Source organism: Marmota monax, unplaced genomic scaffold, assembly GCF_021218885.2.
Source record: "Marmota monax isolate L192 unplaced genomic scaffold, Marmota_monax_Labrador192_F-V1.1 WCK01_AAM20220418_F8-fsc00127, whole genome shotgun sequence".
Taxonomy (NCBI): Eukaryota; Metazoa; Chordata; class Mammalia; order Rodentia; family Sciuridae; genus Marmota; species Marmota monax.
In genome coordinates this window covers 2,925,610-2,945,464 of record NW_026692894.1, presented here as the reverse complement: position 1 = coordinate 2,945,464, position 19,855 = coordinate 2,925,610, and the positions used below count along the sequence as shown (strand labels likewise).

Sequence of the window (19,855 nt, the reverse complement as noted above, 5' to 3'; positions counted from 1 at the left end):
GGAAAGACAGTGGAATGAATCAGAACTTTCTTGTGTTCATAATTAGGATAAGTTAAACTCCTTGTATGTAAACTATGTCAAAATACACTCTGCTGCCACATATATCTAAAGAGAACAAGGACAAGAAGCCTAGGCCTGGACATGACACTCCACGTACGTCTGAGAGGTTCAGAGGAGACAGGGCTCCTCGTAACTTTAAAAATACATGCTCTATATTTCTGTGTGGATGGATTACCAACAGCGACCACGAGCTGAGTGCTTTCTACTTACAGGTTCTGGCCAGTTGAACTTGGCACTGGGCAGATCCTCTACTCAGCTTATTGCTCGTCAAAATTACCTGCTGGGACGTTGTGGCCATTCTCATGCGGTCAGGGTCTTCGTCCAGAGAGGGCCAGAAACAACCCAGGGTCTCCCGGCTGCTGAGTGGTGAGCTGGGATTTGAACCCACTTCCCCCCTTGGTTCCAAGCGTTCGGGCCTCGGCAGGCAGGCACCCTCCCCTGTCCAGCAGGTCTGTCCCGGGTCCCCTCCTTAAAAGCTTTCATGTTTTTTGGGCAGTTGTCCAAGTGCAGCCCCAATTTCCGTGTGATCGTCCTTTTGGTCCCAGCTGCAACCCTTCATGTTTACAGGGGGTCTAGTCCCCTGAGAGGGCCTCGTTCTGTTCTGTCTCACCATTATTCTCTTCCCTTTGGCTACCGTAGTAGAGGCTAGCTGTCCCTTTTGTGTCATTGATTCATTGATAAATACACTAAATGAATCACAATCCTGTCCTTTACCTCTCAGCATCGGGCTTCCTCTTTTCTTTGTGTGAAGTGTCAACTGGCTCAGCAAGTGTCTTATCCTGTCATCTAAGTGAGGAGACGCAGATCCCAGGGACCTCCCAGCTGAGGACTGTCCTGTCATCCGCTGGCCCTGGCCCTGGCGAGGCAGATTGCCTGTCCCCACCACACCTGTGCCCCAAGTCCCCCGAGCTTTGTTCAGATTCCGTGTGCAGGGTATGTTCAATGCCATGCTCATTTGCTGGCTCTGTCCTCTTTGAAAAATCCCAGACCTGATAAGCAGAAGCGAGTACCTGCACATCAAACTAAAAGCAGCAGGACTCTAAGTGGGAGGAATGTCTCCTCTCCTGAAAGCCCCAGCAATGGGCCCATCTATGATCTAGCCTGCTGATAAAGAACTGGGAATGCTCCTTCTCCTTCTCACACCTTTTGACCTGCACCGGGGGACCCCTGAGCAATTCCGTGAAGCCCCGCTCTCTGGGGCCTGGCTGCAGGTCCTGGCTGTGGGAGGGGAGTGAAGGAGGGTTCTGGATTTGCACAGGGGGCATCTCATCTGGCTGGTGGGGGCCGTCTGCTGGGCCTCGGGAAGACAGCTTGGAAGGCTGAGGCAGACTGGTCTTCCCTGCGAAGCCTGGGGCAGCCCAACACGAAGGCAGAGCCCCCCTGTGGGAGGGACGCTCTGGCCCCACCAGTGGCCGGCTGTCGCTTCTGTGGACATGCTGCAGGACATCCTGGGCACCTCACAGGGCTGGAAGGGCCTGGAAGAGTACTGGGGGGTCAGAGCCTCGGGCAAAGGGCAACATTCTGATGAAGGAGTGAAAAGCTAAAGTCAGCTACTGTCTGCGGAGTCGCTGGGCACCTCCCACTCATTGCCACCACTCCACAGTCAGACCTTGTCACTTCTGTTGTGCAGGCAAGCAGATCAAGGCCTAGAGTGACGAGGGGGCAATGCCACGGAGCTACCTGGTGGAAGGGCCAGGCTTTGGACCCAGCCCGGCCATGCATGCACTACTGCACAAGTGTTATTGAGTGTCAACCACGTGCCTGTCCCGTCCAGGATTCTGGAGGGGAGGAAGGACCCAGACCAAGAAAAAAATTGAGTCTATGATATGATGCGGCAGGTGAAGGGTGCTATGAGGAAAGACAAAGCTGGATAAGAACATTCAGGTAAGGCCCGGCGGCCATGCTAGGTAAGGGGGCTGAAGAGCCCTTCTGAGGAGGACATCAGAGAGAGGGACATGCATGAAGAGTGGGACAAGCACACAAAAACTAGGGACAGCGTACAGCAGCGAGTGCAAGAGGCCTGGGGTGCGGGCCTTGGAGGTGCAGACCAGCGATGCAGAGAGTGGGAGCTGAGGTCAGCGAGGAGACGCGGCCAGACCTCAAGGACCCGGTGGGCCAGGCTGAGGCCTGTGGCTCTGAAAGAGGTGACAGGCGGCAGGGACCTGGGAAGAAGAAAGGGTGGATCTATTCCTTTAGAGCTAAGTCAGGCAGCTTTCTGCTGCTCCAGACAAAGCCCCTCCAAACTGAAGAATAGCTAATGCCGTGTGGCGCCAGGATGTGGAGCCCTGTTGAAAGGACCGGGCAGAGAAGGCTGGGGCAGGGGACCCTGGGAACCAGAATGAGGGCACAGTGTACCCCCGAGACACAAGCTACCCACGTTGCCAGGACAACCAAGTGGACCCGTGGCCAAAGGTGATGTTTGCTTAGTGAAGTGCATTGTCACCACCGGGAGCCAGCCCTGGCTGCTTCTGATGTTCTTTGTGGCTGGGTTTCAGTCCTTTCTGAAGAGGAACAGGGCTGGGAACTCAGGGAGGCAGACAAAAGCTACCGAGCAAGAACAGAGGGCAGAGCTGCTGAAGGGCATTTGGGCTTTGTAGGTCTCTGTCCCCTCGGGACACGCCTGGGACAGAACCTCCAGTCACCTGGCAGGAGGCACAGGGAGCCCTCCTTTCAAGGACAGGATTCTGGCTGGGACAGCAGCACCGGAGGCCACAGTCCTGTGTGGTCCACAAGGTCACACTGCTAGTCTGTGGGGGCATCGGCTCCAAAGTGACACAAAAGCAAGAAAAAAGGGTTTTGTTTGATGCTGGCGGCTGTAGATCTGAATGTCACCTAAGGGGGAAGCCCTGATCAGTCAGGGTAACTGACACTCCAAGCCGGCAGGAAGCAGGGGGGTGGGGACGCACAGTCCCAGGCTGACCTTATCTCTGGTCTCAGGTGTTTGGGAACTAGCAATTCAAGGACAAGAGGGGCTCTTGCTGAGAAGGTCCCCTCCCAGGGACACAATCCCAGCTGGAAGGCCTCTGAAGCTCCCCTCCCCACTTCCCCAGGCACTCTCCCCCTCCCCCTCCTGCACAGTTGCCCGATGTCTGAATGTGCACAATCTCATTACTGTGGTCCAACGGTTCTCAACTGGGGGTGCTCATCAGAATCACTTAAGGAGCTTGTAAATAAGCACAGAGACAGCTGGGCCCCACTCCAGACCCGCGGAGTTAGAATTTCTCGGGAGGGTCCCCCCAGAGATTCTGATGCCTACCCCTTGTTAAGAACTCGTTGGAGGCTTTGAACCCTTCCAGGGCAGGACACAGGACCTGCGGAGACTATAGGACCTGCAGAAGTTTTAGGGGATGGTGTGGGAGCTCGCAGGTCCTCGGTGCCCCTGCCTACCTTCCAGACCCGTGGGGGCCACTGTGGTAAGAGGGAAAGGGGGCACAGGGCCTCGCAGTAAGGAACACACTGTCAGATGGAGCGGCCTGCGCTTGGCTCTTGCAGGTGCTCCGTGGAATCTGAACAAGGATACGACGTCCGCTGCCATGTGGGTCAGGGCTCACAGCTCCCACTCCAGGCAGGGAAGTCACCTGTCTGGGAATCTCGCTGCTGACAAGGAGAGCTAGGGTAAGAACCCAGCTCTAACTTCAAAGCTGCTGTTCTTCCTCTGTCAGTGATTCCAGTAATGAAGGGAGCCACCGGCAGATCACTGGAGTCTGTGTTGACTCATCTCTGGTGTTTGAAGGTGATACTGTTTTCCATGAAGGCCTTTCAGATCCGGGGCCAGGGCTGAGAGAAAGCCTCAGTCTCTTTCCCGGGTGCTGCTCTGTGAGAACTGCCCTTTATCAGCCCAGATCCATGGGCTGTGCCCCAGTCCCATGAGGCATGTGCAGCTTGCCTGCTGGGTGTAAGCACCTCTCTGCCCACCAGAGCCTGCCACTCTTCCAGGTTGGATGGAAGAGCCAGGCCAGCCTGCCCCGTCTCCTTGACCACACTAGGAGTCCTCAGGAGGGCATTGTTGAAATTTCCAACCATGTCCCAACAGTTAAAAGGGGCCTTGTGGGCTTCCATAGAGCAAAGGCCATGGGATCCAACATGGCCAGAGCTCGGCCGGAACCCAGTGTGAGAGGAAGCAGTGAGCTTTGTGGATCTCTGGTGGTAGAGAGACGACAGGACATCAGAACCAGGGAGGCACCCAGCTCATGGTTCATCTGCTCAGCAGCGCTCTGGGCTTCCTGGGGCCAAACTCTCACAGAGCTGCAGGTCACTCAGCCTCACCTTGGTGAGGAAGTCGGTGTCTATTCTCGCGGAGATTGATGTGTCAGGAGCTCAATTACCACAACGTTGAGCAGCTCAGAGGCAAGATTCTGGCTCCCCAATCAGACCATTTCCTGTTTAATGGCTCAAATTGATTGTCGCCTGGGGTAATCACACGCTGACGGGTGCTCAGTGCCACCATCCGTCTTGGTGTTGGCTTTGTGCGACACCTTGGCATGCCCAGACTTCAGGGTATGACGAATAACCCTGCGGACACGTGGCGGTGCCTGATAATTCGCCTCTGTCACAGACCTGGCACTCATGGCCTCTGCTTTCCCCTCTGGGTGAGAGGGCGCTCTCCGAGAGGAGAAATGGCTGTGCTTTAGTACGACCAGGGACAAGCTGCTCAGAGCAAACCACAGGCCCAGGCGGCTCCTTGAAGACCTTCCCTGTCTCTTCCCCTGTGTACTCCAGACCTCTCCCTCCAAGGCCATGCCCTCACAATGGTGGCCTTTCTCCTTTGGCATTTGCTCTTCCTCGCCCACCGTGTTCCCTGTGGAAGGCTCAGACCATACACTCAGAGGGTCAGCATGCTCGAGGGTCGCCCAGCACCATGGGGGAGACTCTTGGGCCATGCTCCACATACAGGAAAGACACTCCTCATCTTGCTGCTTGAGGTTGGCTTTGTGGTCACCTTGGCTTAGATGGGAACGCTCTCCTCCTCGCCTCTCCCACAATCCTTTCTCCTGGACCCCCAGATCCAGGGTTTGGTTTCTAGGCAGCCTTTCTTCCATTGTAGCCACTCGAGCCTGGCATGGCGGCCTCGGGCTCCCACCCACAGCACAGCTTCTCTTGCAGGTCCTAGCACCTCTCCTCCCACCCGGGCCCTCATATGGTGACCCCCTCACTCCTTGTCAGATATGGTCATAGCTCTGAGCTCAAAGCCATGTGTACCTTGTAATTCTCCCTCCTGTCACCTCAGCCTCACTGAGTGACCCATGGTGACCACATGTCTTGGTCTGAGCGGCTTTCCAGAGAGATGGCAGTGGGAACCTGGGCATCTCTAAAACTCAGTGACAGCTGTAGCCCCTGGACATGGCCAGTGTGGTGCGTTCTTAGGACACACCTGCCCCTGGGGGAGGACAGTCTCTCCTGCACCCTTGAGAGTGAGCTCAGGCCTTTCTCCTGTGAAGACCCTGGATGATGGTGACTGGTGGCTTCAGTCAGTTCTCTCCGTAGGCCTATGAGGGAGATTTCAGGACTTTCAGGAATTGAGCTGAAGACTCTTAATAAAGCTGTCTCCCTCTACGTTTGGAAAATGTATCTAGTGAGCCAATTTGTAAATCAATTTGTTCATTTGGCAACAATTCATCATAAATTTATCATCAATTGGAGTAAAAAGTGAGCTCTGAGACAGATTACCCAGTAGAACTGGCTCATTTGTACAGTGAGACGGCGAGATCTGGCTCAACAGCCCCCACACGACCATAGAAAAGGGTCGAAGTGAATGAATGTTAGAAGACACTTTTTTAAGAGCTTGCAGTCGGCCTTGAGGCCCCCTCCTCCCCCTCCTTGGGGTGCTGTGTGTGGGGTGCTTCCTCTTCCCTCAGAGGCAGTAAGGGGGGCTCGAGAGAGACCCCTCAGAAGGTCTCACAGGAGCCCCAGGGCCTGGGGGGTGAGGAGGGCGCAGTGTCTGAGTCCCCTTCGAGAAGTCTGGGGAGCAGGATCTGGCTGGCAGTCTGCTGGTAGGGGATCCTGGTGTCCCCACGGTGTTCCTGTGGCTCCCGCATGGCCTGCGCAGGTGGAAGACTCGGGCTGGGGTCACCCTGAAGCCGTGCTGTGCTGGCGAGTGTTCAACAACCAGTTCTCTGTGGGGGTTCATGTGTCACGCCTGCCAATGTCTGTGGTATAATACCCTGTCATGGCCGACTGCAAGCTACCAACAGGATGGTTCTGAGTTCAGACTTGGAAAGAGATGTGTGTCCGGGGCTCATGGGCCGCTGTGTGGGCTCCAGCGCACTGGGAAAGTCCAAGATCTGTTTTAATTGGGCCCCCTGGGGGAAGTGGAGCCTCGGGAGAAAGAAACCTGAGGTGGGCCCCAGGACACTGGGGTGGTGCGCTGGACACACAGCGGCTTCTCCGAATCTGCCCTCTCTGCCCTCCCTGACCCTGCTGCCTGCCCTGGGAGGCTGGCTGGGGTGACAGCAGGCTTCCTTTTCTGCTTTCTGGCTGGGCTCAGCCAAAGGACATCATCAGCAAGAAAATGGCGGGTGTCTCCCCCCACAGATGTCTGTGCCGCGGGCCATGAGCTGGAGGTGGCCCGACAGAAGGCCCCAACGCCCGTCCCATTGCCAGGGCCCTTCTGCACAACGCTTTCTGCCTGTTCCAGTAGCTGCTCGCTCCTGGCCCCTCAGGCCCAGGGCAGTCCTGCTCCTGCCTGCCGCAGTGTCTCCCTCTGGGGTGGCCCTTCCTGTGGTCTTCCTACACTTGGCTCACACCTTGGTAACCAGGCCGGTTTTCAACTCTCTCCAAAGCATCTCATTTGAGTTCTGCCATCTGCTTCCTGTTAGGACCCTGACCATGAAGGTTCTAAGACTGAACAAGGCGCATGCCCTCTGGTCAAGGGACATGCTGGTGAGGGACCACCAGAGACTCATGAAAGGACCCCAAAGGAGGAAGAGTTAGCTCTGGCCTCCACCAGAGAGACAAAGCCATGTCACAACAGCTCCAATCAAAGGAGGTCTTTGCCAACGCCCTTTCTGTCTCCCTGTGTCCTTCTCAGCCCTCTGGGGGACACTGTGCCTTAGCAGGCTGAGGGAGGAAGTGAGTGGAGAGAAGTCCCCGACCACCCACCCTGCCCCCCGTTTCCTCAGGACAGCTGGCTGGGTGAAGGGAGAGAAGTGAGTGAAATTTGAATTATTCAGAGTGCACTTATCATACAAAATACTAATTTTTGTTGTTATTTGTTTTGTTTGTAATCAACACTGAATGAGTTTTCACCTGGAGTAGAAGCACTATCCCTCCTGTGAGGGGGGATTGTGGAGGAACAACAAAAAGTCACCCTCATGAGCACTCCCTGGACCGCTCACCATGCCCGTCCACCGTCTGCCGCCAAGGGCCTACTAGATGTTACAGCGGACCTGGAGGAGACAGTGAGAACTGGCACGTTTCTGTATTCACCTTTACATAATATTGTCCTGACATGAATGTGGTGAGGAGAATTAAGATTAATCAGAATTGAATTTAGAGTCACATTTTATCACCTCTTCTGTCACAGTGACTCCATTAAAACAGTTATTTTGGTTTGATCTCCAAACTCTTGGAATCTAATCCTTTTTGAGTTCTGGGAATTATAAACATTTCAAATACAAAAACGTTCAGAACATGCTATAAATTACATCCCTTGCTGTCTCTATAAAAACCTAAATACTTTGCCACAGTTGTTTCCGTTTTCATTCCTTAACAAAACGTGGTGGAATTGGTGGACGCCTCTTCTCCCCTCCACAGTCCACCATCATCCAACTGAGGCAACGCCATCCTGATGGGCGCGTGGCCTTTGCTCTATGCTCTACATTCTCACACTATGTTTAATGTCCCTTAAACATTAAAGAGCAACTTCTTGACCAAAGAGGTAGTTGCACAGGTGCACCCTTGAGAAATGCTTATTGGACACCTGGGCACATAAGTTTGAGGCATCTTTCTTATTTATGTTATCTTTCACAACTAACGTAAGATGCTCCCACTCCCCCTAATAAATAGCACTGAAATTTTTGGAATTTACATAAACAGTATCATTCTATACATATCCTTCAGCAATATTCTTCTTTCAATCACTATTGTATTTTTGAGATTTACTCACGTTGCTAGGGGTGGATCTAATTTATTCATTTTAAATTCTCTGTGGTGTTCCATGGCATGAATATCTTATAGCTACAAGCTCATTTATCCACCCCTGACTGGGGACCTTTGGGATGTCTCTGTTTCTGTTTTTGTTCATTTGTTTGACTATGTGCTATGATAAGAAGAATGCTGTGATGCGTGTGTCCTTGGGCAAGTATGTGGCACCTTCTTTTTTTTTTTTTGGTACCAGGGATTGAACCCAGGGGCACTTGACCACTGAGCCACATCCCCAGCCCTTTTTATTTTTACTTTTGACATAGGGGCTTGCTAAGTTACCTAGGACCTCAGTTGTTGAGGCTGGCCTTGAACTTGTGATCCTCCCCCCTCAGCCCCCAGTTGCTGGGATTACAGGCGTGTGCCACCACATCCAGCTTGTGACACTTTCTTAGGTAAATGTTCCTAGGCATGGACTTCCTTGGATGGTTTCTGTGTTTTTAGCTTTACCAGAAATTTCCAGATCATCCCTGAGTGGTTGTACATGGTCTTTAACCACCAGGTTCACTTTCCTTGTTTCTCTTTCCCTTTTCTTATTTGGAGAACCTTGACTAACACACAAACTGGGTGCTCTTATTCCGAAATCACAATTGCACTGCAAGACTGGCCCCAGGGCTGACCCAGTCCCCAGGTCTGCAAGGACTCAGTGGGTCTGACGCTGTGGCACTGGGAACTGGGCGGGGAAATGAGGTGGGGACTCCTCACTTCAAGCCTCCATCACGTGCCTGGAAATTTGTGTCACTGAGGCTAGCCCTATGTTCACGAGCAACTGTGGATTGGAATTGACTAGAGACTTTGTCCCTGGTCTCAGAGACCTGCCTGAATTCTTTGGGAACCAACTCAGATGTCATCTCATTCCTTTGGGGAAGCTGCTTCCTTTACATTCCACCTTTTCTTAGGAATCAACATTCTTACCATTCATTTCTGAGAGGATCAGAACATGGCCGGTCTATTTGGGCCCTCACGGGTCTGCACGCGTGCCCACACGGGGCTCCTGCCTGTCTAAGGAGGTCTGGATTCACAGAGCTCACCCTGTGCTGCCTGAGGGCTGAGGAGGGTTCAGGATCTGCATGCTCTTGTCACAAGTAATGAGTGTGTGCCAGTAGGTTTCGGGGACTGTGCTGGGCACTGAAATATCACCGTCCAGTCACTTCCTTTTACAGATGCTGGAACCTGGGCCCAGTGCCCCTTAGCTGCCCGGCATATCCATGATGTATAAAGGCAAATCCGTAGATCTCACTGGTGTTCTCAGTAGACACTTATGGAGCTCCTCCTGTGTGCTGATGCTGGGAAAGAAAGCCACTCTGTCCAGTGGGCGTGGGGCGGCTAGGAGACCTCACTGTATGGGGGTTTGCACAGAGCTCTGTGTGTGCCAGCGGGAGGTGGCACAGCTCTGGGAAGGGAGGTTTGGAATCTGCCCTCCAGAGCCACAGGCCTGGGGCTGGGGTGGGTGGCGGGTGCTCTTCCTTCAAACACGAGTTTAATGGCAAAAAGATAAGAGAAGTCTTTTGGGTGGAACTGGGTGGGGGAGATCCGGGCCCTACTGCTTGGCCTGGGTTCTGCTCGCTCTCATGCCTGGTACTGATGGGGCCGTGGAGACCACCTTCGTCTCACAGAGCCCACTTCACAAACCAGTGCTGGGAGGCTCCCCTGCTCTGCCCCAGCAGTGGGCCCTGTCCACCCTGGCACCCCTGGTCAGTTTGCTCTCTCTCACATTGTTGTCCTCAGATGATCTTAGACGATTTTACACCAGATGAGGGGAAGTGGCAACAGTGAGGTTTCTTTGACAGGAACCACAAGAGGTCACTGCAGGAATTCTGTTAGAGGCAAAAGCGCTCCTCAGACTAACACGTGTGGCAAAGCAGGAGCCGTCCACGTGGGGTCTGTCAGCCTCTACGAGGCCCTGGGGCAGGGGTCTGAGTGTCACCACCTGACTGCAGGGTTGGGCATGCACACCAGCAGGTGGCAATCCAAGGGCCCCGGTGGTCTCACAGTCACAGTGTCCCCTCTTGTTCCAGGAGGTCTTTACCCCTGGTCAGTGAGGGGCAGAGAGGGAGGGGGAAAGTCGGGCCTTTAAGAGGCAGTGTTGGTGGGGAATCCTTGGTGCCTTTGGAACCTGCCAGTCTCACGTGTGTGGCCATTTTCTTTATTAATCCCTATTAGCAGTTCTGTAACCACGTGTGAAACTGTCCACAGGCAGAGGAAGGGACTGCAGTTGGCTGTTTTCAGGAGCTGGGTCGAGAGCCAAGAGCAGAGCAGGGTGCTGCCTTCCATCCCGCTACCTGTGCTGGCAAGTCTGGGAGCCCCACAGGGCAGTGGCAGCCCCCCAGGACAAAATGATTGTTCGGCAGCTTACCCCAAGGGGCTGGGCCAGGCCCTGATGGAGTGTGAGCAGTGCAGGCCTCCTGGCAGTCTCAGATCCCACGGGTGAGTGCCCAGTAGGTCAGTTAGGTGGCCCAGGAGACTGAGGGTCCCCTGGGTGTGAGCCGGAAGTGCGCTCCAGTGGGAAGAACCTGCCCAGGCTGAGGGCAGGTCCAGGCCGTGGTGTAGGTCTGGGGCAGCAGGACTGCTCACTCTCGCTGAGGGACTCACATGTGTTGTGGCCTCTGTTCTCCTAAATGGCCTCCTTGACCAGGACTTCCTCCTTCAAATGTTCAGTGGCTCAGCTGCTGTGAGTGGAATGTCAGATTCCAGGCTCTCAGCAAGATCCCTTCCCTCCACTGTGACCCTTCACCTGCCCCAGGTCCTTCCCTAACACACACACACACACACACACACACACACCCGCCACACACACACCACACATGCCAACACATATATACACAAACACCTCAACACCCCCCCACATATGTGCCACACACCCAAGTACATATTACATGCACATGGCACACAAAGAGATGTGCATTATACCTATACCCCCCACACCACATACTTCCCACCAGCCCACCTCCCCAACCCTCAACCACTCCACACTCTTCTCTGGGGTTCTGAACCTTGTCCATCTGAGACTCAGCCCAGGCCCAAAGTGTTGGTGACAAGCCCCAGGGGCCATTCCTTGTGGTCCATTCCAAAATTGATGGCTGGTCCCTCTCACCTGACACATTTCAAATGCTGCTTGGGAGTGTGATGTGTCTTTAAAATCTTCACCATAGGCATTTGTTAGAGTTTTGATTGTGAACTGAACAAGATGCAGTCTCTGATAACTATTGCTCAGAGAGAGATTTAAAGAGAAAGGCCACAGCCCACATTCCTGGCGCTGGATTCTTCCAGTTTCATTCCTGCTATGTGTGACCATCAGAAAGCAGAGTACCTGGGTCATATTATCTCGGCTGCTCGCATAAACGTTTTCCATGAGTTATGCTTTAATGTCAGGCCTCTAGCTTTTATCGAGGGTCGATATGAGAATCATCTGGTCGAACATCATTTTGGTAGCTTTTGTAAAACTGCAGCTGAAGACATCGTTCACTGTGTCACTCAGTGTCCTTTACACAAGGATCCACACGATAAATTCTGGCTTGTGTTTAGTTCCAGGAAGAAATTCTATTTCTGCAGATAAATTAGTCAGTATGCTTCCTCCTGTCAGAAAACGAAAGCTATGTAACTCTGGGTGCTTCTCTTCTTGCTTAGCGGCTAGACGAGGGAGAGGCAAATTTATTGCCTGTGTGTGTAATTTGCTCAGCTGTGGGGTCCAAAAGCACTTACTCCTTCTACTTCTTTTAAATGGACTTATTTTATTTTATGTTCAAATGTCTCATTGTACTTTTTCGAGATGTGTGAGTCTGGAAGCCATCTGGGGAAGCATTCATTTGCCCATTGATTTGACCAATTTATTGCTCGTTTTGGCTGCTGGGGATACAAAGATGAATTCGGCTGTACCCAGTTTTTAAGAAGCTCACATTTTAGTGTTCAGAAAAGCTATGGAAATAAATAATTGCAAAACAAGCTGGTGCACTAAGAGATGTTTGAGGCCGGGGGAAGAGCAGCCGTGGGAGGCGGGGTCAGAGAAGGCTTCACGGAGGGGTCAAGGCCAAACTGGTTTTGTTGTGCCAGTGGGAAGAAGACAGTGAATGGAAGAATACATGTTTCTGAATCTGCAATTTGAAAAGGGAGCTCTTGTATCTATCTGTCTCTCTCTCTCTTTATTGTATCTATCTATCTATCTATCTATTGTATATGTCCCCTCACTTTGGTTAGGTTGGAAATTCTAGGAGGGCCCCACTGGATCTGTGCCCCTCTGTGGGCTCCAGTACGCTGGGCAAGGTGCCCAGAGCAGGTGCAGTGTGGTAGCTGGACAGAGACTCAGAACCAGGCTGCTTGGCTTTGTATACTGAGCTGAGCAGAGTTAGGCAGGTTTGCTTAACTCCTCTGGGCCTTAGCTGTGAAGTGGAGATAATAACGATGTCTACCTCATGGGGATGTTATGAACATTAAAGAAAATACACTTAGAGAAATTATACACATGCCCAGCTCATGGTAAAATACTCAAGAACGCAGCTGCATTATTAACAATCCTTTATCGTTTAGGGTAGCTGGGACGACCGAGTGGCACGCACACGCTGGAGTTCAGCAAAGCCCTCTGGACTGTCCTTTACAAGTGATGCCTGTATTAAAACACCGTTATTTTATTGTCTCCTGAAGAAGTCTGTGGGAGCCAGTCTCTCCAAGTCCTCAGTCACTTTGTTTGTGGACGATGCCCTTAGAACTGGTCACTGATCTTACTCTTCAATCCCCAGCTCTAGCTCTCAGACCTAGGGAGCCTACAGGGCCGGAGCTTCTCCTGCCTTATTTCTATCTTCATTCATTGGCCTGTCCACTGCTTTTCAAAAAGATTGGGGTTGGTAGATGTTTATAATTCCTGATGTTCCTCAGGCAGGTGGTAAACAGAAAGCCATGGTCTGGACTTTCAGCCAGAAAAGGAGTAGAAATCCTTATAAAACCGTGTGTGTGTGTGTGTGTGTGTGTGTGTGTGCGCCCGTGCGTGCATGCGCACACAACTGGCCTTGAGAGGGGTACTTGTCTGTTTGCCAGTGGTGTGGTGGTGTTAAATAGCTGCTCTCAAAAAAAAAAATTGCCTGGTTTGCTGGGCACCGCAGCACATGCCTGTAATCCCAGCATCTCAGGAGGCTGAGGCAGGAGGATCACCAAGTTCAAAGCCAGCCTCAGCAAAAGCGAGGTGCTAAGCAACTCAGTAAGACCCTATTCCTAAATAAAATACAAAATAGGGCTGGGGATGTGGCTCTGTGGTCAAGTTCCCCTGAATTCAATCCCCAGTACCCCTTACCCCCACAAAAGGCTGGGTTTTATAACAATTTATCGCCAATTTCTTTGGTGTACATTCTCCACCATGTCTGATTTCAAGCTACCAGTGTGACATCACTAAAGTAGACTTGAGAAGACGTGCCCAGCAGCAGACAATCATCTAGTCTCTTCACTATACAGTACAGTGGATGCAGGTAATTTAAATGTTATAAATTAATTAACAAATCTTGAAGATTACTTTTGTTTAAAAATAAAATTCATTAAATTCTAAGCATACAGAATTTGATTTTCAGTATCAACCATGTTTAAAACGCCTCCCCATGTTCCTGAAACGTTAACACCTGGGTCTAAGGTATGAGATGAGCTGACTGCCCCTGGCCCAGGGTTTGGTGACCCATCACCCAATCGCGACCTCTTGCGGACGGAGCCTCCCGCAGCACCAGTAGGTCTTTGTTCCTTTGAGGTTCGCCATTGCCTTTGTACCTATTTCCTTGGGCGCGCATCTGCTTTTACATAAAGACATATTCCTATGCAAAATATATGGGAAAACCTCATTTGCTCAGGTTTATTTATTTCCCCCAAACCAACCACACCTACATGGATACTTAGGAGCAGGCAGGTGGGGAGAAAAAAAGAGAGAATAACAGGGGCATATTTAAAACCGAGGGAGAGGGAAACTGAAGAGACAGACAAGGAAATCGAGCCAAAAGGACAGAAAAGAGCAGGACAAAGGAGCGGATGGGGTACGTCGCATCCAGTCCCTTTGCATCTGAAGCCCACGTGCGAGGGAGCTGCAGGGGCGCTGTCCCTGCCGTCGCCCAGGCCTGCGGCAGGGTCAGTCTGGAAGCCCTGTAAGCAATCTGCGGTGTCCAGCGTTTGCTCCACCAGAGGAGCTCCGCTGCTCGTGCGTGGTCAGCTGGGACACATGCGCATTGGCGGCCCAGACTTGCCCCAGACAGGTTCCCTAGGAGCCTGGACGGCGACCCGGCTCTTGGTCTCACAATGGCACTGCGGGATGTGAACACTTCTTCTCTAATTGGGATAGTGTGCTTTTAAAACAAACAGGCATTTCCAAAGCTCTTAATTAAACCTCCAGCCAGGCTGCTTTCTGTTTGAAGTTTGCTGATTGCTTCAGGCAGAGCTGGGCCCCGATGACCCTGGCACCTGCCACAATATTGAGAAGTCTCCAGGGACATGAGTGGGGAACAAGGGCCTGTGGTTGCAACTGAGAACATGCCGCGGTGTTCCAAAGGCCTGGGAGTGTCTGTCCTAGCTGGACGGGTCAGGTCAGGGAGGGCCTGGGCTGGGGAGCAGAGAGGACAGAATAGCTCTTGCCCTGAAAGTCACAGGAATGGCTTGCCAGGCCCCTGGAGCGACTGGCATTTTTCACATCATTATATCTCACAAGCCAGGGTCATGAAGGCTAGAGGACAGGTCGGAGTTTTGAGGGCCCGATGGCAGCTCTAGGGGCAGACTCCACATCCAGGGGCCTGCCCAGGGTGAGCAGAGGCAGGGCTTGGAGCCCAGAGGGTCCACTGGACAACTCTTCCAACAGAGGTCATTGAGCCTGCCCGGGACCAGCTCAACCAGCTATTAACCCGGGACAGCTGGCGAAGGCACTGAGCAGAGAGTCAGTCCTGAGGTGCAGGCCCCTGGCCGCCGGGGGCAGGTCGTCTGGGCCCTCAGTGCCAGGGTCAGCCGTGGTAGCATGGAGCACCAACCAGTGTGGCTTGGGCTTGCTGCTCCTGTCTCTGATGTAGTCAGTTGTGATTCCACATTATCATTATTAGTATTTCTGAAAGGCAGTGACCCAATCTCCCCCAGAGTTCAAGTTACTAGGGTCCACTGGGCCAGTACTCATACATTCAGGACTCTGTCCCGTTTCCCTTCTGTCGGCCCTGGGCACTAGATTTCTCTAGTTGCAGGTCATTGCAGGGTCCAGGCCACCTCCAGGGGATATAGAGGCTGGGCCCCGGCTAGCTGGGGAGGGCAGGACCCCTGCTCTACCTGCACGGTCCATGGGTGACTTCCTTGGGTCACATATCAAAAGGAGGCGCTTTCTACAGATGCTCGCTGGTGAGAGGGTGTGAAGGGCCTCTTGGAATGTGACTGTATGGGTTTAATGTCTGCACGTCAGTGTGCTGAGGTCCCAATCATTGGAACTCACTGGACACCGGACCCCGGGGTGGGGATGGCAGAATCTCCTCCACCTGGCAAATGCACCTCTCTTTCTGGACTTGAGAGGATGGAAGGGGACAGTGCACATCAGGCCACTGCAGACGGGCCACTGTTTCATTATTCATTGTCATCGATGGGGTTGGTTAGAAGTGGCTCTAGAAAGCTCAGAGAGGGACCCGGATGTAGCGGGTGGACACAGGGGATGTGGGTGGAAGGGGCCGCAGCATGAGGGCGGCTGGAAGGTAGGGGGAGGAGAGCAGGGGTGGGAGTGAGGGCCACCCGGGAGCCATGCCCACAGCAACCCTGGCTTCCCTCACCTCCAGGGCTCTGCTCTGTCTCCACCCCTCACCTCCCTTCCCGTGGCCTTTGCTCTGTACTCACCTAGAGCCACCTGCTGTATGTGCCGCCGGGTGATCTCCTCCTTCAGGTGACCTGTCAAAGACAGAGTGAGTCACTAATGGGTCTCCAGTGGGCTGCAGGAAGACCTCGCCTCAGGAGCATGTGGCCAGCTAAGCGGGGAATGAAAGGTACAGATTAAAGGAGACGGAAGTAGGCACACCTTCCAAGGAGAGCCCCAACCCCCATTCATGTCCTGGGTTGTGCTGAAAGAGGATGCTGCCAGGGCAGGCGCTGGCTTGTCAACACCAATACATTCCTCACTCTTGGACTCAATCACAGGGCTCGTTTGTCATCTGTCACTCATAACCTTTGCTAGGACCCTACTCTCTTAAATAGTTCTTTTTGTCTGTTATTAATGAAGGGGGAGGCAGGATTTGGTCTTTCAATAATTTATCCACTTCTTTCTTTAAGTGATATGAAACTATATCAAATTTTAAAAAAGAGTAGTTTTAGTTGACAATGATCTTAACAGTTGATTAGTAGGTACAAAGCCACATAATTTTAGGTTGCATAAATACAGCTATAGCGGCTTGAACAAGGGAGGTGATATTCCATTGTATTCTGCAGTCTTGAGATCACAATTGGTATTTGTTCTGGGAGCTTCCTTCACAAGAAGAATCAAAGGATGGGTGACTAGGATGGTTGAGAGATCTGAAATTATGCCATTTGAGAAACATTTGAGGTGACCTGAGATATATGGAGGGAGAAGAAAGGTTAGAGGGAGAGGAGGTAGAGAGATAATGGCTGTCTTTGGATAACTGTATGCTGTCATATGGATGAAGGAACAGATTTATTTTGTCTTCCTCCTGAGGGCAGAAGTCAAATCAAACAAAGGCAGACTTGGGGCTCAAACAGAAGGCAGAGAGCTCACAATGAGCACTGTTTCAAAATGGATTAAGTTGTCTCAAGTGGATTAAGTCTCCTGGCACCGCAGCGAGCTCCTTCTGGAAAGTGCTGGCGCAGAAGCTGGGTGATCATCGGAAGGGATGTCCTGCCCCGGGGAGGAACGGAGCGTGCTGGCCACTAGGCTGCCTTCGTCCCACCCTCCCCTGATTTCAGGTTGAGGGTGGCTGACAGCACCCTGACCTGCTTGTGTCTGGGGTACAGCCTGCTTGTTAGGATGTCAGTGCTGTCTGCATCACACGGCCCACGTGGAGGGTGATGAGCCCCTGGGGATTCCGGGGAGCAGGATTCCACTGCTCCCTTGTCTGATATATTTCTTTCCTCAGGTGAAGTACATCGTTCAGCTCTGAGGCTGCAGCTGGACCAAGGAGCTAAACCATGAGCAGACAGGGGAGGGGTCACGGGAGACCTGTCACTCACACAGTGCCAGGACACTGCCAGGACAGTATGATGGGAGGGAAGGCAGAGGTCACACCTCCTAACTTCCCAGCTGATTCAGGATCCTCTGCAGAATGAGGTGGCCTCTCCCTTGCATGTGGGTCCAGCCTGTCCCACTGAGGAAGGCGTCCAGGAGGGCTCAGTCCTGCCGAGTGTCACCTGTTTGCCTGTGACTTTCAGTTATTGGGCTGCTCAGTCCTCTGCACCAGCACAGAAAGGACGGTCCCTCACTGGCAGGGACAGCCCTTCACCCAGCTCAGGACACCACGCTTTCTGTGCTTAGTTTGCTTTGGTTTCTTTCACTGGGGTGGTGATGAGGGGGGACCGGGCCTGTGCATGCCGGGCAAGACCTCTACTACCCACGACACCCCACTTCCTCCCTGCTGAGCATTCCCAGTCCCCTGGGGGGCCCTCAGAGGCCACTGCCTCAGCACATCGCCATGGGTGAGGGCTTGGGTCCCTGCATGTCTGCCCCTTGCCTTCCATGTGTCCCCACTGGGGAGGAAACTGCAGGAGAGGAAGCCTGAGCAATGACTGCCCCCTAATTCTAGGTGGGGAAGGGCAGGGGCTTCAGGGGTGCTTGAGGGGAGCTGGGGAGGGGAGACCTGGCTCGGTGGAGAATACTGGTGAGCCTGAGGTCACCATGAAAATGACCTGACACTGGGCCAGCCATAGCCACAGTTGGGATCTCCCTGCACTCTGTGTGATGTGGCCTTTACTTTCCCTGTCAGTGGAGTGAAGCAGCGGGGGAGCACAAGGATGGTGCTGGCTGAGGCTCCGGTCAGTGGCTGGGCTCTCAGGAAGCCTGGTGAGTGCGTACTCCCAGTGCAAGGAGATGCAACCGCGGCAAATGCAACACACCCCGAGAGACCTCTGGGTTCAGCGCGGGGCACGGAGCTGCTCTCTTCTCCACCGCGTGCACAGCCCAGGCCTCCTCGACCCCTGCTTGTGCCTGGATGTCTGGTACAGGCACCTCACCCTTGGCCTCTCCCACGCCTGGGAACTGCCCACTGGGCTAGCCAGGGAGTGACTTGCTCCTTTAACATGCATGTTGGGCTCCTTCTGCCCTGGAAAGCTGCCTCCAACGGTGGGCCTCCAACCTCAGCCTTGCCCACAGTAGGTGTTCAACCTCGCCAATCGCCACTTCCCTGCTCCTGGGGAGCTCCTTCCCCCAGGCCCTGGGGAAGCTGCGTTGGGATGAGGGGGTCGAGGGTTCTCCACAGCCCCTGGCTCAGTCATGTACATAAGGGGGGATTTTAACAAGGACTGAGAGTTCTAGAAAGTCCTCAAACTTAAATACTTATTCTTAGAATCAGGAGGCACCCCTAGGGGCCAAAGCTGGGTCTTTATGATGTCGCATGTTGCTGAACGCAGCTCTGAACCTGCAGCCACACTCAGCTTCGGTGAATGGACTCACATTTACCCCTCTGCCCCCATGGCAATTTTTTGGAGATCTCCCCAAACAAGCTTCCCAAAATAGCCATATGGCTGATGTCTAATTGCATTTTCCAGCAGAGCCATCCATCAAGTGAAGATAGCAGTGTCTGTAATCTGCTGGATCTTGCAGCTCCACGGGTTTTGGCAAAAGCAGGGGTTGAGGGGGATTGCAGAATCCACTGAGCATGCAGCTTGCTGTCATTACCACCATGATAAATTTGCTGGTTTTGGCCTGGGTTCCTGGACACATCCCCATCCAGAGGTATGGAAAAGAGATGAAACGGAAACAGAACTCCCAGCCCGAGGCAGGAGACAGTCTAGGAGGGAAGCAGGGAACCCAAATCAGGGTCAAACCCAAAGGGGGAGGGCAGGGCAGGAAAGCGCACAGAGGAGAATGTTGGTAGTTAGCAACTTAAACACTACCTACTGGAAACACCTTCTTTTCCTTTCTGTTCGTTAATTGCTGGAGTGGGTGGCAGCGAGGGCGGAAAGGTACTCTGTGCCTGCAACCATTCATAGGAAGTGTTTGGCCCTGAAAGCAGCCACACACAGGGCCTGTTCTCGGTTACAAACTCTGTACAAAATCTGCCCAACTGATTTTGAACATGGATAATTGTTTTTTTTTGGTTACAACAATTTTCCTTAATGCTTCACACTTTGTTTTGCATGCATATTAGTTTGAAATCATTCATGGAAAGAAAGCTGCTTGGCCAGGCCAGAGGACAGCAAGCCATTTATGACCCCTGACAGAGCTGTTGCAGGCTGCTTCTGAGATGTCTGTGATGCTGTGCCTATTGAGGATGCTCATGTTGCTATCAAGCAATAAACATTTATTACTCATCTACTATATGTTAAGCACTATGTTCTAAGTACTGTGGAATATACAGATTAAGAGAAAAGTCGATCCTAGCCAAAGAAAAGTAGCAAATAGGCGACTTGTATGCTCTTGCTTTTAAACTCTGGACCCATGGCTGATCTTGCTTCCTGTCATGGTTGCTATATTAGGTTGTTGTGTTACTATAATAAAACACCTGAGGCAAGC

At 52.6% G+C, this 19,855-nt stretch overlaps 1 protein-coding gene across 3 annotated transcripts in view; it reads right to left on the bottom strand.

The window, feature by feature from the left end:
- Kif6 (kinesin family member 6) overlaps positions 1-19,855 on the bottom strand; it is a 410,513-nt gene that overhangs the window by 33,871 nt on the left and 356,787 nt on the right. For all 3 annotated transcript variants that reach the window (XM_046450779.2, XM_046450780.2, XM_058581414.1), the window contains one exon: positions 16,018-16,068. In XM_046450779.2, coding sequence (XP_046306735.1) covers positions 16,018-16,068 — 51 coding nt within the window. The remainder of the gene's footprint in view (positions 1-16,017; positions 16,069-19,855) is intronic.